The sequence below is a fragment of the Gasterosteus aculeatus genome, chromosome 20 (genome assembly GCF_964276395.1).
Source record: "Gasterosteus aculeatus chromosome 20, fGasAcu3.hap1.1, whole genome shotgun sequence".
NCBI classification, from domain to species: Eukaryota; Metazoa; Chordata; class Actinopteri; order Perciformes; family Gasterosteidae; genus Gasterosteus; species Gasterosteus aculeatus.
In genome coordinates this window covers 19,120,784-19,144,476 of record NC_135707.1, presented here as the reverse complement: position 1 = coordinate 19,144,476, position 23,693 = coordinate 19,120,784, and the positions used below count along the sequence as shown (strand labels likewise).

The window sequence follows — 23,693 nt, the reverse complement described above, 5'->3', positions numbered from 1 at the left end:
CATATCGCTTTGAAAGATTTCCATCAAGTATTCAAACTAAACTGAACATTCCTATGGTTTGTTGGACTCTGCAGTGTTTCTGTCATGAATTACCTGTAAATAAGTGGTTTATTATGTACTGAATGCTATGTACACAGTCTGCACAGCCACTTGTGTTAGTATAATGGAGACTCGCGCCTGGAAACAGGAATATTTCTTCCAATTTTCTGTACATCGTTCACAATACAAGCCCTGGACAACTGCATAATCGTGCGTGTGTGTGTGTGTGTGTGTGTGAGATTGTGTGGGTGTTTACTCAGGTTGCAGTTCATCATTGGCCTGCAGCCTTGTGCAGCTGCAGCATAGCCTTGCTTGCTAATGGGGTTTCCTTATTTCAGCCCAGCCTTTCACACTTCTGTCTCTAAGCCACCTCGCTGTGTGTGTGTTCGCTCTGCAGCATGGGAGACTGCTCAAAAGAAACACTGAGCTGTCACTAGTCCTGTTGGTCTTGGAGGCCTCTGTTGTGTTCCACCGCATATCTCTCTCTCTCTCTCTCTCTCTCTCTCTCTCTCTCTCTCTCTCTCTCTCTCTCTCTGCCTCTGCCTCTTTTCCATCTTTCATTGCATTATGCATTCTGTCTCCAGTTATACCCATGTCTTTAATGTTCTCCAAAGTAATGTCTGTCTTACCAACGCAGAACATCAGTGGAAGGACAATGTCTGAATAATTAGCTTTCTGATACCTGAACTTCTTCTTTTTCAAACAGATTGACACATATTAAATTAAATTGTGTTCCAATAAGACAGGACATCTACTTCACTATGAATTGTGCTCAGTCGTGGTGTGATGTCATTACAGACTCCAGGTTCAGTGCCTGGTGCCAAAAGAAGAGAGGATGAGACGTCGGTAGGAAGCCCACCACTGGCCAAACAGCCGTCCAATCAGGCATCGGACTATGCCAGCAGCCCAGCCAAAACCAAGACCGTCACAGGTAGGTTCTTACTAGGACATTGAGAGCTGTGCACACATCAAGGGAGAGGGTTGGTGCAACAGTTACTTCCCAGTCTTTCAGTAGCGGAGTAACACCATTTTTACTGCATGTGCCCAGTGTTTCTGTGCGTTGGAACTACGTTATTGTGTTACATAACCCTGCCGCTCTCTGACACCTGAATGAACCCGTTTTCTCAGAGGACACCACATATCCTGGCGTCCCGGCGTCCCCTCCTCTTTTTCCCTCCTCTGGTAGTCTTACTGTGGGCTCGGATGCCCCAAATAGATGAGTGGCTTGGCCGTGTTGAGGCTTCCTCAATGCCAGTTTTCCGCTTTTCTGGGACCCACCGTTTAGAGCAAACACCTTCAGTGGACGCACACACACAGAGTAAAAAAAGAGTACTTAGAGCCCTTTTTTAACTGAATATGTACATACTTGTGTGTGCCACACACTCTCACACACTCATGCAGCATTGCTGCGGTCAGGTCCTTTCCAGAGTCTGTTGGAAACTCTGAACCCTTTGGATGGAGATGGCCAAAGAGGGAGAGGAGGACAGATGCGATGACGTTTCGGACCTTGTCGTCAATGTGACTGCTTGCATTAGTCTGAGGAGCAAACTGTGAAAGCCAGCAGTATAAGCTTTTAGTCAGTGAGGATGGTGGTAGGAAGGGAGGCACCTTGTCGATTAGTTGACTAATTAGTCCTTTTGGCCTTATTCCACATAGGTTTTATGCTTTTTTTCATGCTGAATGACTTATTACAAAGAACAGATCTTTCAATGAGTGACAGCTTTGGTGGTAGGACCAGTAGGTGAGGAGTTTCACAAATTACCCTTTGCTAAGCCCTGCCCCCAAGCTGCCGGATCTACATTACTATGGAGACCCCACGGTCACTAAATCGCCGTTCTGCAATCAAGGGGCGGGACTTAAGAAAGGGTCATTTCATTAACTGAACTAATGCAATGCAGAATCCCTTTTAATGGGATGAGTTTGAGTGGACAGAGTAGGGATGCCGCATGGTGATCACAAAAAAGCATCTGAAACACAAACACACAAAGTACCACTCCGTCCTGGGGGCAGGCTGGAGCAGTCACTATGTTAGGAGGTGTGCATGACATGTCACAGTCGTACTGACTGCAGAAGATGGTTTTCTTATAACACGCACGTGGTGCATTTACAGACCTAATCGCCCAACTTGTGTTCCCCTATACATATCTAATCAATGCGATCCGACAGGGTGTTTTGGCTGGCTTCATGTAACTTAATTTGTTACAAAGTTTTAAAGAACGGATAAATAAATACGTAAGAAGACTTCCCAGCCTCTACTGTTTGACTCTCAAATTGTTTAGGCTCCAAGTCCTCTAAACACTTTAACGGGTGAAACATTCTCTGCCAAACCAGCGCAGCAAAGAGTCAGGGGAAATAAGCACGAGGTTGTTTGTCTTTTTTTTCCCTTTTTTAAGTCCCTGGGAAATGTGTTCCCAACAGGATGATGAATCCCTGTTTTAGGTGAAGTCATCTTGTGGCCGTAAATAACATTGTATGTCCATGACGTCCCCCCCGATGTCAAGTGTTTCGATTGGAAAAATGCTCCTTTGACATTTCAGGCTCTAAAAAAAGGCCATTAGGGCTGTTTCCTTGCTCGCTTTAAAAGCTCACAGCTGAAAGGTCACTCCGCCTTCCTCCCGTTTTCCCCTCTGTTCCTTGTTTTATTCAAAATGAATTCTGCACTAATGGCTTTTCCAAACCGCAGCATCTTTGCTTACTCACATATCAAGAGTGTATTCTGTCATTAGGGGTTGTCAGTAAACAGTCACCTTGGCTTCAATGCTGCACACCGAGCTGAATCAGGCTGCAGCTCGTCAGCAACACTCTGAATAGAGTACACCAGCCATCCATGTGCACGGCCTCCGACCCAGCAGCTGTCTGTTAGGGCTGCAGGGTATGCTGATACTAGGAAAGTATGGCAAGGCCTGAGCACGTATTAAAACCATGGCCATACAAATGGTAAATGCTAAATAAACTGTACTTGCATAGCACTTTTCTAGTCTTCCGACCGCTCAAAGCGCTTTAACACTATCATTCACCCATTTTCATCCGTTCATACACAGATGACAGGAGCTACCATACACACTGTCACCTGCCCATCAGTAACTAATATTCACACTGTAATCACAGCTACAACCAACCATTTTATTATTCCGGATACTTTAAGTGTTTTCATAGCAGTCATATTCGACAGCTGTCTGTTTTTCTCTTAAATGCACACACGTCCTCTTGCTGTTCATCCGCGGCTCGTCGACAAAGCACTCACGATCCAACATGGCACATATTTCTAGATGTTTTAGGTTTATGCTGTTATAGTGTTTGTATTTGTTGCAGGATGGTATCGTGGAAACTCTGTTTCTTGATGTCTGAGTTCTTGTTTTACTTTCTGGGTAGCTGTCTGTTACTCTTTCGAGTTTTTTCTTTTCTTCGTCATGCTTTATGCATTTGCGTCATTCTGTCTCCCACACAGGTGTTTGTAAATCACAAGTCACAAGTCCATAAGCTGTATTTTAGAATTATCCGACGACGCACGCATATCACACAGTGTGTCGGTTGGGGAATTGTTAAGTGGTCACCACATGTGGGCTGAAAATGTGCCGCTCTGAGTGTTTAGCGACCTATTTGTGTATGGCATCTCATTGTTGGACTGCATTAGTTGGTTCAAAACATACAGTTAGTCAGACTCATGCTCTTTCTTATCCAAATATTTCTCTTTGGAAGTGAAAACAAGACGTTGGTAACTAGGGGCTGGTACTGCATTTTGTTGTAATCCAACCCTTGGTGCCCCAACACTCCAGCACTGCGTTGGAATGGATCTCACAAGTAAATGAATAGCATCTTCCCTGGAAATGGCTGTGGTGTTACAGGAGGAGATGTAATGAAAAGTTACAAATTGTTTCCGTGAGCAATCAGAATAAGGAAAGGGCAGAGGCATTTAGCCCTTGTGGCTTCAATCATGGTGAAACGCCTCCCAGCAGCTTGATCGACTCCAGCTCAGTGCTAGCAGCACAGCAGGTTTCCTCCATCCTACGGCCACCGTATCCATTTTACATGATAATATTTCTCAATAAGCCACGATGACCTTATATCTCGGGCCACGAATAAAAAATGCTCTGAGATTGTTGGTGATACACTTTTTATTTTAGATTCATAAATTGATTTTTCCTTTCCTCTCAATAATACATTGTCTCTGTGATTAATTGGAAGGTAATAACCGGAATGATAGTTTTTCATATTTCCTTGGATTGGCTGGCAATGTTGCTATGGATACTGGATACACAGAAACTAGATATGCAGATATTTAGCCTTCCCTTGGGTATCGGATGTGTAATGTAGAATAATGTGGGAGCTTTTTTGCAGAGGCAAATCCAAAATTGTGACATACCTTTGTTTTGATTCATGTTTGATTTCCCTTTGCTGTGTTTCAGTCACGTGAAGAACGGGAGCTCGTTTTTTTAATGAGTTTTGGACCATATAGAGCTATATTACCCATGACCCTCAGCCTTACACCATACCAGAACCTCCTGTTCTGAAGATTTCCCACGGTTTGAATTGTCCTTAATGTCCATCAAGGAGCAACTCTTCCGTTCTATAGAAGTTTCTGAGACCATGACTCTACTTTTCGCTTGATTTATTATCTCAGTAAACATGAGTTAATGTTATAAAAAGGACAAGTTGGCAATGGCTCCACTCAAGGCTTAAAAACGTCAATCCACAACTCGTCACGGCGACTAGTCTTCTTTTATACAGTGTACGATGGGGTCAGCTTCGCTTCACCTGCCAAACCAAAATGTATTTCTAACTGGACAGCGTTCTACAGAAGAGAAGCGGGTCAGGGTAACCATACCGTTGGTTTCTCATCCTTTTAGAGCAGTTATTGTGATGCTGCTTTTTACACATTTTGATATGAAACCTAAAAAGGTATATGGCATGAATTAAGAACGATTGTGGGCCAGAACTAAAAGACCAAAGGTCATGGGAATTACATTTGTGGACACTGTTGTTAGTATATCTTCTCTTGTAAAAAACCAGTTGCCTCATGAGAAGAGCTGCTGACATCTAACATGTTATGATTGGAATTAGCCTCTGAGAAGATGATTTATTAATTGCCCTACCACGTGTGGAGCACAGTGAAAACGGAGCTGGACGTGTAAGCAAGAGGGAGACGATGAGAGCTCACTCTTAAATCCTACTTTGTTAGTAGCTCATCATGCATGGTATTTATACTCTGCTGATAGTCAGCTGGACATAAAGCCGTCTCCTGTCTGGAGGGTGCGTTTCATCTTCTGATGCCAGTTATCTGCAGCGCGTGATTTGGATGATTTTTCAGAATCTAGTTGTAATTGCTGAGTGTTTACCCCAGGACGGATCCAGCTGTTCAGCTAAGGTTGACCTATGAAGCCAGGGTGATTTATCAAAGGGTAGAGCTTAGGGCTGCATGGTATGGCCAAAAATCCCTATCATGGCATTATGACAGCTTCTGGTGGTATCCCGATATATCACGGTATTGTTTTTTCAAGTAAACACAATAATTCATCTACCCCGAAAAGCACTGCGGCTACACAAACAGCTGACCAACTTGCTTGCAACTGGCCGGCAAGTTAGCGTGTTAGTTTGTTAGCTAGTCAGCGTGTTAGCTTGTTGTGGTTGCTAGTGTTGCCTCCTAAGGCTCGACAGACTTTGCAATAGCTGTTGTGGTGTTTTACCCTGTTAAAGAGGGTCTGTTGTGAGTTATTCATTTTTGTTATAAAGTTATAACCATGACTCAATCTCAACACACGTAAGACAAGTAGCTCCAACCGCTGGGCACCTCCTCGATGACGTTCAAAAATGAAATCTGCCGCCTGGCGAGGAGCAACGTCAGTGTAACACCGGTATGAACTGTATGTGAGAAATTCATATCGTAAGGAAATCTTGTACGGAAATCTTATACCGGTGTACTGTGCTGGTCTAGAGCTGATGTGACTAGCTGAGAAATGACCACTGTGTCTGAATGGGACTAAAACTCATCAGCTTTTCAGGTTAATTCATGATTGGGTTTTTTTTGTGAGCAGCTGACTTCCTCTTTTTAGTGGGCGCTGTTTTCTTCTTCTACCTAAATTATGATTTGGCATTTGCCTCCATAGTTCTAATGTGCTTGTTCTAACGTGACGACAAATAAACGTCCAGATACGTGACGAGGCTTGGCTTCAGCAGCCGGCACATAATTTCTCAGGGGACTGTAAGGGGTTTTTATTTTTCAGTCTTCAGTCATCTCTGTGGGTAAACAGAGGAAATACGTGCAGGTTGTTTGCCAGTTGGAGTCAACACGTGTGCGGACAGCCGTTCAGAGCAGCGCATGGGGAGTAAACACATGGGACTGGCTCGGGATCGGCAGCGTGCAGACGGCCAACTGGGCTGCCACCGGTGCTTGTTTCACTGCAAACGCATCTGACTTGAGTGTGCAACTCAGAATATTCAGCCTCTACTTGTGATACATGTGTGATGTGTTTTAACCCTGAATGTACCTTTATGGTTTCCTTTGAGTCACTTTGTGAGTGCTGCTTATATTAAATAGAGTTCAAAGGAACTGGTTTTCATCCCAAAAGAATTTTACCCCCACTCCGCCTCAGTGTTTTAGTTAGAATCTATTACAACCCCGGCCATACTGTATGCAAGAAATTGACGTATTCCCTGTGACGTTGCCCGTTTGTTTGTGGACAGCCATTTTGAACCCTCAAGTTTTGTGATTTGGTCATTGACATCATGGCGTTTTGCAACCATTGAACGTAAATGACCAGATTTGAAAAGCAGGGAGTGAAGTAAAGGCGGCTAATACGGCCCTGTCAATTATAAGGTAGCCCCGCCCTAAAGTAAAAAAAAAAGTTAAATGGACCATTAACAGAAACGGTAGGAAATGAGCATTGGTCCACCGCAGTAAGAAACAGGCACCTCTCAGACACACACAATGGGTCCTCCAACCATCCATCGAAACGGTCATTTCACAAATGTAAGTCTGCATGTCCTGAGTGCCGTTTGAGATGCCATTATTAGATTAAAGGACCCGACGTGCCGTACGTGACGTATATATATTGATTGGTTTTACGCTATGGATTTCCCCACTTAAATCACCTTGGGGAATCACAGAACATATCTTTTCAAGTTTTTTCCAGCAGTTCAACGTCTCCTCAGAACAATTGCACTCGCTAAATGTCCCTGCTTCCAATTGGCCACTTGAACGCATGCCTGGCACTTTTATGATGTAAAGTGACTGTTATGTTGTTTTGTTACCACACTCAGCCTAGCTACAGTTTCGCAGCAATCAACGGGGGGACTTTCCTGCAGTCTATTGTAAGGTGCCTGTTAATGTGCAGGCAAATGTACAGAGACACGTGGGGCCAGCTCTCTGTAGATCATTTCCACACGAAGCGCTGAGGGCAAGGTGATATCATACAAGGGGCTGCGTGGCCCTGCCAGGCTCAAATCTCACCACCCGTCTCCGTTCCGACTCCATTTCACTCTGCCTCTCTTGGCTTTGGTCGCTGCACATGTTAAATATACAGGGCACATGTTACCAAACACAGTGCCGGCTGAACTGGAGAGCAGCCAGAGACGCTAAATGTCAGAAGCTTTGAACGCAGCACATGGTGAAATAAAGAATGGATATTTTCGTGTGACTAAAGACACACATCTGCAATTAACATCGGCTCTCCGTCATGTGAGGAATAGTGTTTCTTTTTGAACACACAGTTCTTTTTGTGTTCTGTTCGTAATTGCAAGGCTATGGTTAGATTTTATAAAAGGTAATATTTCTGTTCATTCCACCAGGCCCCTTTCTGGTAAGTTTATATGTTCTGACTAAATAGTTTGGTGGATAGACTAGAGGCCAAGGTCTTAGACCATTTGACTCCCATCACAGACTGTTGCTTAGTAACATGACATGAGGTGTGAGCCGTCACTTTTCTGTGATTATCCCTCCCAAGAAAGGCCACGGAACGGGCACGCCGAGAACAAGTCGGCTCCCCTCAGACTGAAGGTCCATCTCTGTCTGCCCAAACAATTATGCCACAAATTTGTTCACATAAAATATAACCTCTATATATTTGTCTTTATTTGTCTCTAATGAATGTTGTCGTTGGCAGCGTTTCTGATCGAGAGCCTCCCCAATCCCGACCTTGTGATTGCGCTCCAAAAATCTACCAGAGTAATGATCTCACTGGCGTTGCTGTTCAATCCTAAAATGATCCTGAGAACATACTTTTCTTTGCTGAGAAAGTCATCGTACGGACTTGGCCGCGCTTGTCAAAGGTTGGAAGGCGCACTGTTGTCTTAGTCTGCTACTGGTCTGGATGATGGCAGTAGATATATTTTGTGCTGATTACTGGTAGGACCACAAAGACAAAGCAACAAATAGAAACATTTGCATTGTTCTCATCATCAGATGTTTGGTGGCAGTCTCTTTGGGCCTCACAGAGACGGTTCCTTTCGGATGGCTTCTCTGTGAGCTCAACTTGCAGTGCGCCAGCAAGACAGGGAGCAGGAAAATAGAGTCCAGCCTTCATGGTTGAGACACGGTCATTTTCGAGGGACATATATTTCTGGAGAAAGAACGGATCATATGCATGCTTTTACACAAGTATAAAACTGGTGTGGACAGCAGTCATGCACAACTACGATTGAGCCCAAGTAGTCTGATGGAAGTCAGGCAGGTTTTTATTGGCGGCTACGGGCTGTTCAGAAGGGGATAATATTTTCATTGTGGAGTTATTTATATAGTTTAATTTTTCTGGTTAAGTCAATAATTTATCAAGGTAATGATGGTTGGAGTGGGGAAAGAAAACAAGAACGAGTAGGAATAATGAGATAGGAGTGACTCCCTCTCACCCCCCCTCCCAGAGTAGCTTGGCTGGACTCTGTAGGGGACTCTACCGGCTTCATGAGTGTCTCTGGGCTCCATACAGCGATGAGCCCCTACCCAGGCTTCCAGGGAATAGATTTGTCCTCATGTGTCTCCTTTTTGCTTTCCGTGAATGATAAGGGTATCAGGCCTTGTGGATGTTGGCTGTGGGTTTTGGGGTTGAGGTGAGAGAAGCAGAGCGGGAAGTTGGGGTTGAGTGGTTGGGGTGGATTATTGTGCAGGCGGGAGGGGGGGCTTGGTTCAGATGACAAAGGGGCTGGAGGGGATTGGAAACAGTGTTGAGATGATGTGACAAGGGATGTTTCACAGGGATGTCGCAGTCTTTTTTGTTTTCATTCTTGCCATGTTGTCTCATGGTCTGGCTGGTAAAAAGTCTCTCTTTAAGGTGTAGAGATTGGTTGCATAGCAATATCCTCTTCCTTGATTCTCTTCTCACCACAGACGTTGGCCCGTCGCCACACGCCTGAGTTGAGAAGTCATCCCTCCACATTTACCTTCAATGGTTAAGAGGGAACTTCCTACAGCCTGGGGCGAAATCAAACCCTCATTTCCACCCCTCAGTCGACCGAGCTGACACTTTATTTTGTCGTGGCTTCCATAACGCCGCAACAAATTGCGGAAATAAATATTTAAACAAACAGAAACTCTTATCCAAAACAAATAGGCGGGCAGGTTTATTAAAGAGCCCCATCGTTGCCTCTGCACGCAGCTGAAGCAGAATATACAACACTTCAATTCACTATAAACCATTTGTAAAAGGGAACATACCAGGAAGATAGCAGACGGCGTGGGGAACAGCCAAGGTCGCTCGATTGCTCAATCACTTGGGAAGTACATGTGGATGCTTTGAGCCCTCTTACTGTGAAATCAGGGAGAATTTTTTTGAGGCGAAGCTGCTTTTTTTCTCGACCTTAAAGGAATCATGACGCTGTTACTCAAGAGCAGTGTTGGGCAAGTTACTGAAAATGAGTATTTAGTTACAGTTACTAGTTACTTCTTTTAAAGGTAATTGAATTACTTACCAGTTACTGTGTATCAAAAGTAATTAGTTACTCTGGAAAGTAACTTTGAAGTTACTTTTATGTCTGCTTTTTAAATGTAATGAATATAAATAGTACTGAACAGTCAAACACAATAAACATTAAATTAGACCTATTTATTGTAATCAACAGGGCAACAGGCCTTCAAACCAAGCAATAGTACAAAAGTCCTTTTTAATACTTAACTTAATACAAAATAACTGTTTCAGGCATTTGCCTGAAGGCAACGGACTCGACAGTTGACAGGATGCATCATCTTCAACATACCGAGCCATCAATCTATTCAGCTCTGCCCGGTTCATCGGCTGCACTGCAGGCTGTGTAAAGTGGAGCCGTGGTTGTTTGCGTGGAGCGGCGCCTGCAGTCCTTCGTCATGAGCGACGCGATGCTGTTTACATGCACGTACGCCGACTATTCTGTGACACACAACGTTTGGTGGCCACAACTATTTTGTGCTGACAGGCAGCTATTTACTTACTATTTGCCGGCCCTCCGCTTCGCGTCACAAAAGAGAGTAACGCGAGTAACAAACTCATTTCAATTTCAGTAATTGTAACTGCGTTAATTTATTTAAAAAAATACTTAGTTACATGCTCGTTACCGCTAAAAGTAGTGGAATTACAGTAATGCGTTACTTTGTAACGCGTTACTCCAACACTGCTCAAGAGTAGGCACAGACCTTGTTGTGAACATTTTTGAATCTGAACTACTTTCTCTCTACCAAGCTACACCTTTGGCTTGTGGGGCATCTTTCTGGTGCTACGGTCACTACAACCTTAGTGCTTTCTAGGAACTGTATATTGGAGTTCAAGCTGATTTTTGTACAGCCGATACAACCAACACTGCGACTCATACCGAAACTATCCAGGCTGATACATAGCGCTCCAGGTAAGAGGACAAATGGTGTCTTTTTATTTTTTATATATTTATATTGCGGTGAAACGTGGAAACGGGTCCCTGGCTTAATAGATCCGGCCCTGCCCTTACTGATGGAGCCGGTAAAGAGGGTGAATAATCACAATCAGAATGTTTATGGGAGACGAGACTGGCAGGCCTGCACAGCAGATGAACAGTAATCGAGAAATAGGGGAGTGGTGGGAGAGAGTGAGAACAAAACCGAGTGAATGGAAAGGGTGGGTATACGGTCAGAGTTTGGCCCAAAAGATATTAGCCTAATGGCCTCAGAGAGGGTGAAAATGAGGACATTGCTGAGATGGCACAAGACAGGGGGAATAACCCCACTTTAAGAGGACTCTTAGGACTTGTTAGGCCTGGCCGGGTTTAAGCGCTTTGGGCGCTCCTGTAATATTTCTCTTTCATTTGAATTTCAACCTCTTATGTTCTCTCTGTCTTTCTCATTCTCTGTCTCTGCCTAGCTTCCTCTTTTTCCCCCCTTGTTCTATCCCCTCCCTGATGAAACGGTGGGCGCCAAGTTACTATAACAAGATATGGCAGTTTCATTCCAAATAATGACCCCCAGGATTAACAAACACGAGTCCTTGAATGGTATTTAAAAGTGGAGAGTAGACTGGCCTTGCATTGTTACTGGCTATGCCGTACTTTAGCACAGTCTCTGATTGGCCAAACAGACTGTTTCATGGGAAGAATATTCACAGTCTTTCCTACCACCGAAAATAATTCGTTCCTTGGTCTATTCCAGGTGACGGTTTGAAAAATTGGGGTGACCAGTTTTTAGATCAGAGTTGCTGCCAGAACCATCTTCTGTGACAAGATGAGTGATCTTGGGTTCCTCCAGAACACAACTCGGAGTAATATTTTAAAGATGGCATTCATTTAGAACACAAGATGTAAGGCTTAGGTTTGGTTTCCCTCTCTGTGCTTGTATTCATTGAATTACCCCTAACTGCTCTCTGGGCTCCTTTACAGCAGCACACTGCTCCCACTGTATGGGATGGGTTAAATGCAGAGTATAATAAAAAATACTTTCTTTATTATAACTAAATCAGTGCGGCTCCTTTAATACCAATCAAATGTTCTTGTATGTACACAGATGTATTAATACTACCTGCACACTGTGCATTAAACTATTTTATGTTAGTGATTTGCATTTGGGACTTGCATTTGGTATTTGAGCATACTTACTCACTCATGTAAACCTATTCATTAACTTAAAAAAACACTATTCAGGTAGTCTCCCATTCCCGCTCAGCAGGCTTTGGGCCTGTAATTGATAGTATGATTAGATTGGCGGCCCGTGTTCTGTTGTATGTCGACAGGGCAGTGTGTGTGGATACATTTTATGGTTTCCAATGCTGTAAGGCGCTGCAAATTTGTTTTGTGGGTATGGAAGAGGAGGGGTGGATGTGGATAACAAGGACCCTGACTTAAGTAGCGAGACTGTGGTAAGCACCAATGGGGTTAAAATCATAAACACACACACACTTCAAAAAACTCACAAACAATAATGTGAAAGAGAGTGCACCCAAAGAACTTCCATATGCAGATGCTCTGCTCAGCAGGTCCAGTCCTTGGGGGAAGACTCCTCGGTCTAGACAGCTGGGCCACATGACAGAGACCGGCACCCACAGAGCTCTGGCACGTCTGTGTGGATCCCCGCAGAGCTGAACAGGAAACTGCTCTCTAATGCATTGTGACAGGAATGCTCTGACACACACACAGCACCTCTACGACAAAACGCTATTGACAACCCAATGATATCACAGCGGTTTTGTGCAGGACTTAACTCGGCGAAAGACTGAGTCCGTGAAACACAATCTTTCCTGTCAAAGTCAATTTCTGCCATGTGTGGCCCAATGTGTGGATACCGAGGGAAGTATACAAAAGTGTTGGCTCACAGACACAATGTGGCAGACCAATACGCATGGGGCAGAAAGGTTCATTGGAAAGTATGGGTTGTCAAATGTACCCAATATACAGTGCGTGCAGTGCGTGATGGTGCAATGCCGATGGTAGGCATATGGATAGAAACGGTTGGATGTTGTGTGAGAAATTACTGTATGAGAGTCCGGACCCCATGATGTCCTTTCACACACTTTACACAAATGCACCTGTGACATCAGTCATGCACACGGTCCTCCCCACAAGTCTTTTGGCAAGTTGCCGCAGGGACCACACAACCTGGTTTGGTAATTGTTTCTTTGCCCGATTGAAGCAGGAAAATGCTCCTGTTGCCGTGGCAAACTGTTTGGCTGCTTTTGTGATATTTGGTAGCCTTTCGGCGCCTAAGGAGGCACCACGGTGCTGTGACATCACCATTATTTTGTGACAACTGTGGGATAGAGAATGCTGAGCGAGGCAGACCCTTTAAATCATGGAATATGTCTTAATGTGCCTTCAGAGCCTCCCTCCCTTCCCTTACCTCTGACGCCCTGATGGCTTTAACATCCACAGACCTCAGGCTAACCTGGTAGAATATGTGTTCCGTCCATATGCCGCTGTCTCAGTCCATATGCCTCTGTCTCACTCCATATCAGCGGCTCCCTTTTACACTCAGTGTCTCCGGCCTGTTTAACACTTTGACCCATGTTTAGGTTGGTGCAAAGGCTAGCCGAGGGGGTTGTTGCTCTGGGATTTGTGTGCTTGGCCGTTGCCATGAGTGCCATTGCAGACAATCGACCACAGCAGGCATACTAGGCCATGTCATGCCTAGGACACAATGTGTGAGAGCATTCTCTTAGTTCCCATAGTTCCCTTTCTCGCTGTGGGAGACCAGAAACCTGAGTGCCAACATTACATCACCTCAATGAAGTGTCAGTTTAACGTCGTATAACATGATACTGTATGCAGAATGAAAATAATAGTGAATTATGAAGGAAGCTGAATGCTCTCTTCCAAGTCTCTGCTAAAACATGTTCACATGCTTTGATGTTAACATACTAATAGCATAACAGCTTTAGTCCATTTCTACCTCCTTTCAAATTATTTGATTCAATTTACTTCAGTTCAATGCAATGTAACTTTATGGGCATGAAGGTTTCCGAAAAAACAATGCTTTAAAATAAAAAATATATATTTTATATATATAACATTTTTAACTATATTTTATAGTTGTGACATTACAGCAATACAGCATTCCAGACTCCCTGTAAAAAGGACCTGTTTCTGAATACAGCTTCCCAAGAGTATTTTTCCATGGGTAATGGGTTTTAATTAGGTCTGGGCAAGTTAACCCGCTGCTATCAGACCACACATTTATTAATTAACGCCAACCATTATTTTATTGTGCTTTAACACAGTTTTTTTAATATTATTTTGAAAGATTATATTGATTTTATTACAAGAAATATTTTGCACAGAGACTTGTGCGATTATCAATTGTAATGGTTGCCCAGCATTACTACTTTCACAGTACTAGTATACCGTATGAATATAATTCATTTTACAGGGTTCTGCATAGGGCTGCATGGTAGGGCCAAAATTCCATGTCACGGTATTGAGAAAGATTCTGACTATCTTGGTATTTTACGGTATTGCTTTTTCAAGTACAAACATTCATTCATTGACCCCGAAAAGGACCGCGGCTAACCCGAACAGCGGTTCGCCGTTTGCTGGCCACTGGCCAGCGAGTTAGCGTGTTAGCTTGTTGTGGCTGCAAACAGCTGTTCTCCGCTATCCAAACAGCTATTCGCCTCTTGTAGCAACAGTTACTTCTTGTTGTGAGCTGTACCCAGCATGCAGTTCGGTGGGTTCATTTCTATGAATGTACAATTATTTGTGTTACAAATTGTTTATGTGTCACAAGCTGTTGTGTTGTGTTTTTTTACCCTGTTAAGGAGTGTTTGTTGTGGGGTACTCATTGATGTTATAAAGTTATGACCATGACTCAATCTCAACACACCTAAGACAAATAGCTCCGACCGCTGGGGCATTTCCATGACGCGTAGAATTAAATTCTGCTGCCTGCTGAAGAGTAATGTCAGTTGTTAGTAACACCAGTATGAAGAGTACGTGAGAAATTCATACCGTACGGTCGTATATCTTATACCGGTATATATGTACTTCTGTTGTAGGCTACTCAACACACGACCCAGTACCCTTCATCCCACAAAACTAAAAGTAATTCAAATGAGCACTATACAAACACTGTAACGAAGTACTTTCTGTCTTCTCCAGAATCCCGTCACCTGTCTATACCACAGAGGGTGATGCCCGACACTACAGCTGGGGAGTCATGGACAACCTCGGAGGAGAGAATGAAAGAGCTCATCGCCCAAGCCTGGGATGTTGTTAAGCGCCTTACTCTGCAGGTACCAGTCCTACTGTATAATGAGCAACATAAACGTGCCTCCTTGGCTTTCCGATATCTTTCCCACATTTATTTTTTGAGTTCAAGCACCAAGGAAAGGGCCAAATGATTTCTTTTTGACCTGAGAAGTTATTGGCCGTGACACACGTCAGTGGCAGGACCCCTACGAGGATCCTAACTTCAAAGGGTTCTGTTTTCATACCTTTTGTGTTGTTTCTGCAGACGCGTCATCACAGAAGCACAGGCGTTTTCTCTTATTCATTGAAACAGGGATACTCTGTTACGGGGAAAAACTAAATCCGTTTTTAATGCGAATACGGCTTTTGGGCAAGTTTCTTTGTGCATGTAAACAATAGCCGGTGATGCAGAGGTCCAGCTAATCATTCTTAATTCATCTTAATTCTTATTGCTGGGACCACACAAACTGACGTCAGTCAAACATGAAAGGGGGCATGACGCATGTGAACTGAAATAGTGCTTCAGAGCCCGGGTCCCATGTCAGCCCATTGAGCTGTTTACAGTACTTCCACAAAAGTTAACTCAACCCGCTAATAGTTTGTTGAGCCCGTCATTGCCTCCACTTCCCTCTGTCCCCCTCGGCTGTGCGACTGGGACCACACGGCGTACTGCAGCAGTAATTAGGAAACAGTCTGTCCCGTTGACACGGGGTGGAAGCCGACCAAGTCCGAACAACCCGACAGCTGGTACCCCGGGCCTTGGATATCCCCAAATTTAAAACCACTCCATTCATTTTAGTGCGGTGTAAACAGAATACCTAACGGCTCACACTTCTGCTGCACATGTGCCCAATTTGGCATGCATGGCTTTCTCCGTCCTTTTTTACAGAGATTCGGGGTGGGGGGGTAGTGCAGAGGTGGCGGAACAAGATTGGGGGAGGGAAAAGTTACACAAGTATTTATTATTCTATGGGTGCTGAGACTACTTTAAGCTGTTTAAACAGAATCCGGACACGTGATAGCTGGGGATTGTTTAAATTGTTTTTTAAATGTTCAGATGCAGCCTTTGGACACTTCAATTGTTTTCTTCCGAGTACCAGAAGGTAGCCGTGTCGCTCTGATTATACTGGATATAGATTGGATACTCTACAGTTAATTTTCAGCCATTGTCTGTCATTCATTCGACCAATGTCAGCAGCTAATGAATATCATCGACTGGAATCAACCCCGTTGTCTATTTTCCTCTTGCAGTCATTGCAGGTCTAATGCATCATCCTTTGTCACACACATCCTTTGAAACCAAAAATACCTAAATCTATTAAAGCAAATCTGTCCCACTGCACTGTGCCCTTCATTGCAGTATGACTTGAGTGTAATGTATGTCATCCCACTCAGTCTCCCACAAGTCTAAAACCAGAGCAGCAGCTGGAAAAAGCAAAACATGTGCTGCTTCTAGTTGTAGCTTTCTGCTTCAAAATCCCTTCTTCACACCATACCTTCTTTTTCACTGACAGGCCTAATCAGCATTGATTCCCGAGAATGGCTCCGTCACACGCTGTTGTACAGATTATTATCTGAATCCACAAGTGTCACGGTCTATCTGAGTGCTTCACCTAAAACCCCAGACATGAATCAGAGCCGGGGTTCCTCTGTGACTAGGTCTGACTACATAGCACATTCTGCTGCTACCTCACAAGGAACGATAGGCGTCTTTTAATCTCCTTCATGAGGCAACCATGACAAAGGCCGTTAGCCAAAAGAGAAAGTCTTCAGTTTACTCACAAAGCTATGCTGCCATAACTAGTGTCGGGAAAGATGATCTGAGAGAAAGAAGCAAGGGCATCCGCTACAACCAAAAGAGACACTTTCTTTGCCCCATCACTGCAACACAGGCCTGGTGCTGGTGAGGTCAGAGAGACGTACCACCCAAATGGCGGTACCCAAATGAGTCTTCTTAAGGTTACGTACAGCAAAGATCATGAGAGATGTGTGTTTTTCCCCAAAGAGGCCACTCAGTCTCTTGGTCACGCCAGGCTCCGATATGTGTAGGTGGTGTTATTTTGGCAGTCACTTTCCATTAGGGTTGAAGGGCGGTGCTGCAGTTGTCGACCAGGCTACAGTGTCCTGGCTCATCTGGGCAAATCTTCAAATGGCCACTTGACCTTCAATCGTGCCCCTTGCACACAGAACACCCTCAGAGTGCTGTTACCTCTAGGGTCCTTCTCTCTATCCTGTGGCTCCTGTGACCCTTACTCCTTCTCATCCTGTCATCTGCCTCGCCTCAGCCCCGTCCTGCCCAGGGACACCAGGGTTCTCAAGCGGGCCCTGATAATAATTGCCAGTGATCAGGAACACTGATTCTATTTCAGGAATTCTGCAATAATTCCTTCTATTTAACACATGAATGTGTTCAGCGCTGGCAAAGGAGCACGTTGCTACCAAAACTGAAATGGGATCTGCTGAAACAGAGAGCCCGTTGCCATGGAAAAATGCAGTAACACTGCTCCCCGCAGCTGCCATGCATTAATGAGTACGATTTTTTTTTTCTGAGAAAGAAAGAAAAAGGAGTCGAAGAAGCGGTGGGCTAGAGAAGGTAGAGTGATGGAAAGGAGATGTTAGGAAGCGAGCGAGGAGAATAAAATACGTATGTGCAGGAGGAAAAGTGAAAGAGAGATAGAAAGGAAGGATAATGTGCACAGTATTTTTTGGTGTGGCTCAGATGGAGCTTGCCAGATGGTTTCCATGAACAGGATCTGACCCCCGGCTGGAGCGCCTTCTGCGGGCACATTACTTCAACCCCCCCCTCTCACACACGGTCTCCATTCGTCCTATCATCCTTGCACTCAACACCTCACCCTCCCTGTCTGTCAAACAGCACAATTTTTGTGCTACTTAAAGACTATATGTCGATTGGGGTTTTCAAAATTGCCATTTAAATACCCTGAGGGGTTGCTTTTCATACAAATCGTAGGAGAAACAGTTTGGGGTAGGTATCGCAACGTATCTTCGGATTTGTTAAGTGCATGCATTTACATGTATAAGGATTTACCTCAAGCCCCACTTCCTGCAATAGAGGGCCAAAGCTCAGATTTACAAAAAGACAATTAAATCACAGTTCAGTAGCATATTATAATGAAGAGAATGTTATGACATTGTAACAATCACACTAAATATACAATTAGTCCCAGTGCATATCCTCAGTGGTCCCCTGATTATTCAAATATACAGTTTGTCTTACAGGAAAATGCGCACACACACACACACACACACACACACACACACACTCTTCATGGACTTTATATATTTTTACAGTATTTATCACAATAAAAAACTAACAACACAGGCACTGGTTTAGCATTTGAAGATGATTCATTGAGAGCGATGAGTGACAGCGAGCCAAATGTCCATCAGTGTGATGAAATAGAAAGCGGCCAGATGTTGACAGCAGATATTAAAGCCAAAGTAACATTTCTGTGAGAATACAAAAAGTAATATATCACATCTCCTGATCTAGGCTTGGAGCAGCCACCCAAGCTCCATGCTGAAAATGATAGCATACCGTACTAGCCTCTTTTTAGCTGCAATGTTGCCAGAGGGACGTTTACCACCATTATTATTATTATTATAGCGTCAGCTAGCAGAACTTAGTAGTCTAAACCAAAGCTGTGAGCTGATTGGCTGTAGTGCAAACAGAGGGAAAAGGTTAATGCTGGGGGCTCCTGTCATTGCCGAGGGGAAACGAAGGAATGAGAAGGAAGAGGAGCGGCATTAAGGCAATAGTGAGAGAAAGGGTGGACATTCATCTTGTCTTTTGTCACCCGACCTAAATCGAGACCCCACAATGTCAGAGTAGACATGGCGTTAGCTCTTTACCATCCGAGAACACTGCGCATGCGTGTGTGTGGCCATCATCTGCTGCTGTGTCAATACGCCGATGAACAGTCATTACAGATACACACACATATTTGACCCTCTCACCGGGCCGCCGCGGAAAAGTGCTTACTGGGATTCTCTTGTGTCTGTAACCTGTTGAACCTCGGAGGCCTGGAGACCTGGAACTGATTTTCATCAGGATAAAAAAAAAAACTCACAGCAGCTAGAATTTCAAGAGTGAGATGTTTTAAAAAATTGTCACGGAAAAGTGATTGTGGTTTTCGCCCTGACCTTGTGAATGTGTTTCTGGAACACTTGTTTGGAGGTAAATCTGGTTTGTTGGGGAATTGCGTCCACCCGGTCCGTCTCGGGCGGAGGAGGATGCCGTGCCGAACACAGATCAAAGGACATTGCCGGGGTATACAAAACGGCCCCGTTAGGCCGACTGGATTCGATCGTACCGCAGGAATCAACAGTGGTGAAAATTTGCGAGTAGGTCAATAAAACCTCTTTTCATCCGCACTACATCAGATCAGTCCAGCCTGGCCCGGTATCTCATACTGCACAACATAAACAGCCGTCTACACTCATTTCAGCTCGCCCAGAGCAAAATGGTCTGGCCACACCACTACTGAAGACCAGGCCAAGCCAAAGCAGAGGTCAGTCGGCTCACCATTAGTCCGTCGCAAACAGGAGAGTAGCTCTGCAAACTCTGAGCTTGGGCCAGGTGATGTGGCCAAAACCCGTTTTGTCTAACAATATTGTTGGCTGACTACTGCTGCTTTCACAAAACCGTTTTAAGCCAATGACCCGGGAGTATTATTGAAAAACGGGAGTGACTTAGAGACACCGTATACGTCTCTGGTAGGAGTAGAGATCTGTCAATCACAAGGTTGCTCCGTCCTACAGCTTACCCTGCATTGTGTTTTATTTGACTCCAAATGGACCATAATTTACTAAATTAATCATGCTGCATAGACATCCTTTTCTCATATACTTATGGCAGACAATAGGGGGAAAGAGTTTTAAGACGCTTCTGCATTAGCTTCAAAGTCGCCGCCTGTTCTAGTCCCATGCTTTTTTCTGAGCATAGAACATCTTGGAGGAGGCCTTAAAAATAATGTTTAACGCTTAATACGTTTTTGAATAAATATAACGATATTGATATAATATTGATACATTGCCTAGCTCTGTACCCTGGATGGTGAGTAATCTATTGAGGGACCTTGAGCCCAGTCCAATACACCACATTCCTTAGTCTGCAAACCAAACCAAACCATCCTAAATGTCCGGAGACCACATCACAAAGCCCCCAGTCACAGCCCCCCTCTCCCAGTGCATCTTTAGTTTGGCGTGGCCACCCCTTAGACCCCCTCAATGCTGGGGTGTTGGGGGGGCTGGGAGCAGGCGAGCCAGGCAAGGCCAGCCGCTCTCCTTAGGCCACTGTTGGATCAATAAACGCAGCGATCAAAGTTGCAATTAACCCAGCGCGCTAACACAAACAGCCGGGGCCCAGCAGAAACAAACAAAGCCTTTATGTCACCCAAAGTGTTTATTTTTGCAGATTTCCACCTCGGCCAAGGAGACCTCCAGCGCTTGTCAGCTTCTGTAAGCAGTGTTAGAGCAGAGGAATGCAGGACCATAGGGATGGCTGACTGCCTGGCGGCCCCACCGTGCCAGGCCACGAGCTTGTTGCTCGCGGTGGCGTGTGGGTGAGACCCTGCCTATCTGTTGTCAGGAGGCAGCACGCTTGGGTGCCTCTCTCATAGACATTAGGGAGGAGAGCTGCTTTCTGAGGTCGCAGCAGAAAAAAAACCTAATTTGTGTACATCCCTGCACCGCAATGCACATGTGCACCGTGTCATCTCCAGATACATGCATTAATCACTTCAATCATTTACAGGGAGACAGTGTTTACCCCATGGAAATTGCTATCCAAAGGGCTTCTTGGATGGAGCTGAAATGCAGGAGGATGTGCTGGAGGTTAACAGTGAGTGGGTTATTCAGAGAGAGCCGGGGGGGGGGGGGGGGGGTTGCTCTGTGGGCCTTCGGTCCATCTGACCGGCCACTTAGGAAACAGTGTCCCGTCTGGTGCAGGCACAGGAAGATTACACTTGGAGCAGTATCAGGTTTTTAAAAACAAAGGGATGTGTTTTCCGTTCGCCGCAGATCTCTCCACTGAGATTCTTTCCTGCTCAGGAGTTGCAAATATTTTCACCCGGGACAGTAGAAGGGTGTTTCTAATTTCCTCTCCTCTATCTCTGGCTGATTTCCTGTGTGTGAAAAGAACGCACAGCAGAGAGAACAAGGGGAAAAATGTGTCAGCACATACGTACTGCAGCGAGCAAGTTGTGCGTGTTGTGAGGTCCCTCCGCGGAGAGGTGATCTCGGCCCACAGGGTTTGTGCTGTGCTGAGGTCTGCTCAGAGCCGGGGGCCTCTGCGTTCCTCCTCGCTGCAGTGATGTGAAAACAATGAGTCTTTGCAGCGGATCTGACCACAGCACCACCGAACGTCAGACATGTCCCCCACTGCCTGGGTCCAAGATAGATGACTGTGACAGAGATCCAGTCCAATGCTCGCAGGAGTATGTAGCAACACAGCTGTCCTGCTGAAAATATGTTTCAAAGAGGGCAGGCACCAGCAATATGTCTTTGTCATATCATGTAGGACAAAAGTAGCCCCAGGTTTCACGGTTCACGGGCTCAGCGAGGAGAGATTAGAGAAAAGAGATAACTTAACCAAGCATCAACACATCTTCTTGATGGGTTTTTGGTTAGATGACTGAACAAATAAGGTCTGCGGTTGTTTGTTTATAGACCCATGTTAGCTTTTTACTTACTGCTGATTGCATTCATACTTTAAAAATCATAACAGTGGTGATTTTGAAGATTATTTTCTCCAATATTGCCAAATGGAAAAATGGGCTTATAGTTCAGGGAACGTCATGCCACCCTCTCCAGTCGCGGGTCGTTATGACAACAATTCCTGATATCTCTTTGAGGCAAAACGCGACTTTCTACCTTCCACGTCCGAAACGTTTAGCTGTACTCCAATAACAGCTGAAATTGCTCCTCAGTGTAGACATGGGTTCCTCCATCCAACTCACTGTTCTGTCATTTACTGGCGGGGCCCGGACGATCCTAAGAGCCTCCTGCGGTTATATAGGACATCTCCACATGGCCCAGCCTTTTAAAGCCTAAGTGTTTGGCCCTTGGCTTCCTCTCTATTAGAACCTGCTCTGCTGGAACCAGATAAACCGCCTTCATGAAGACGACGCAGATCGTACACTCCCAGCACTACTCGGAAGGGGAGGAAGTAAGGGGACGCTTTTTAGCGGGGTATTAAGACTGAAAGATATGAAACAGGGTCCACACATGTGGCTGGATGGGGAACGCTATCTGATGGAGCGGGGAAGTGATCAAGAATAAAACTGAGCAGGACTTGCCACGAAGAATGAAACAATCCCATATTTAGAACTCTGTGATGTGACGCCAGGCAGAGATGAGAAGGAAGAAATTGACAAAGAAGAAAAAAAAGTCTTTGGGCGTCTTAAAGTTTAATCAAAGTACTTTCCAAATGGATGTGTTTCAGCTTTTAGAATGTTTCTGGCTCTTTTCTTCATCTGTCTCTTTTCTAGTAGTATTTATTTACTCCTGACAGCATGGGCTGGCTTCCTGATCCAGAATCCAGATTGAATTAGAGCCTGTATGATTGTATATCAAAGTGTAAGAAGATCCGTGTTCGTTTAGAGGCCTGAGAGGAAAGGATCATGGTCTAAGTCTCAGGATAAGCAACGGTCATCCACTAAATAACCTCGCTGTCACTCAAAAAGCACCGGCTCGCTCATTCCTCGTAGCCCCTGGGGCTTGTTACTGTTCCTGGGTTCATCAGTGTGCGTGCTGAAGGCTGGATGACTCTGTCCCCCCCGATGGCTCTCTCACTCTCGTCTCTAAATGAGCACGCTAGACAACACAGACATTTTCTCTAAATACCAGGGATTTGCTGATGAAAGGCAGCGATGAGGAAAATGAAATCTCCAGAACTTCAAATAGCACACATGATCTTTGTTCTGTCTCTGATTCTATGAGAAAGTATGCAGTAGCCAGCTTGTTGCGCTGAACGTAGACTGTATGTCAGAAGTGGAAATAGTTTTGGTTTGTGGACTATGGTTTTGAGACTTGGGGTTCGGCATCTGGGCCGTCACCATCTAGTAGTGACACAAGAGGACGGAGCTAAGTTCAACCAATGCAAAAAAATACATTTTCAGCCAACAGTAATGTTACAATTAACTTCCATGAAGTAAAAAACGACCAAGTTCTAAGACCAAAACTATGACTCTTCTCCGACCTGTCAATCACAAGTTGCCCTGCAGGCTCAGAAGTGCGTCAGTACTCGACCAGCAGTCCTTCAGAGGGATGTGACCTTATGACTTGAGAGTGTTGTGGTAACTGCGTCCATTGCTGTTGCAGGTGGCGTTCTTCAGAGGAAGTGTTGGGCACAGCATCAAGTCTCTGCAAGGATATTAAAAAGAGACGGGGGGAGGCTTGCCTTAGCGGCGTTTGTTTGAAGGAAGAGAAGACGGGAGATGTTAATTCAGGTGTTTTGGCTTGGAGCCATTTTCTTTACTCTTTTTAATTTTTTTTCTTACTTTAAGCGATTGATAACTGCACTTGCAAGGAGT

At 44.8% G+C, this 23,693-nt stretch overlaps 1 protein-coding gene across 2 annotated transcripts in view; it reads left to right on the top strand.

Annotated features, from left to right (window-relative positions):
• vps13b (vacuolar protein sorting 13 homolog B) overlaps positions 1 to 23,693 on the top strand; it is a 284,391-nt gene that overhangs the window by 116,377 nt on the left and 144,321 nt on the right. For both annotated transcript variants that reach the window (XM_078095599.1, XM_078095600.1), the window contains exons 21-22: positions 838 to 970; positions 15,049 to 15,182. In XM_078095599.1, the coding sequence (XP_077951725.1) occupies positions 838 to 970; positions 15,049 to 15,182 (267 nt within the window). The remainder of the gene's footprint in view (positions 1 to 837; positions 971 to 15,048; positions 15,183 to 23,693) is intronic.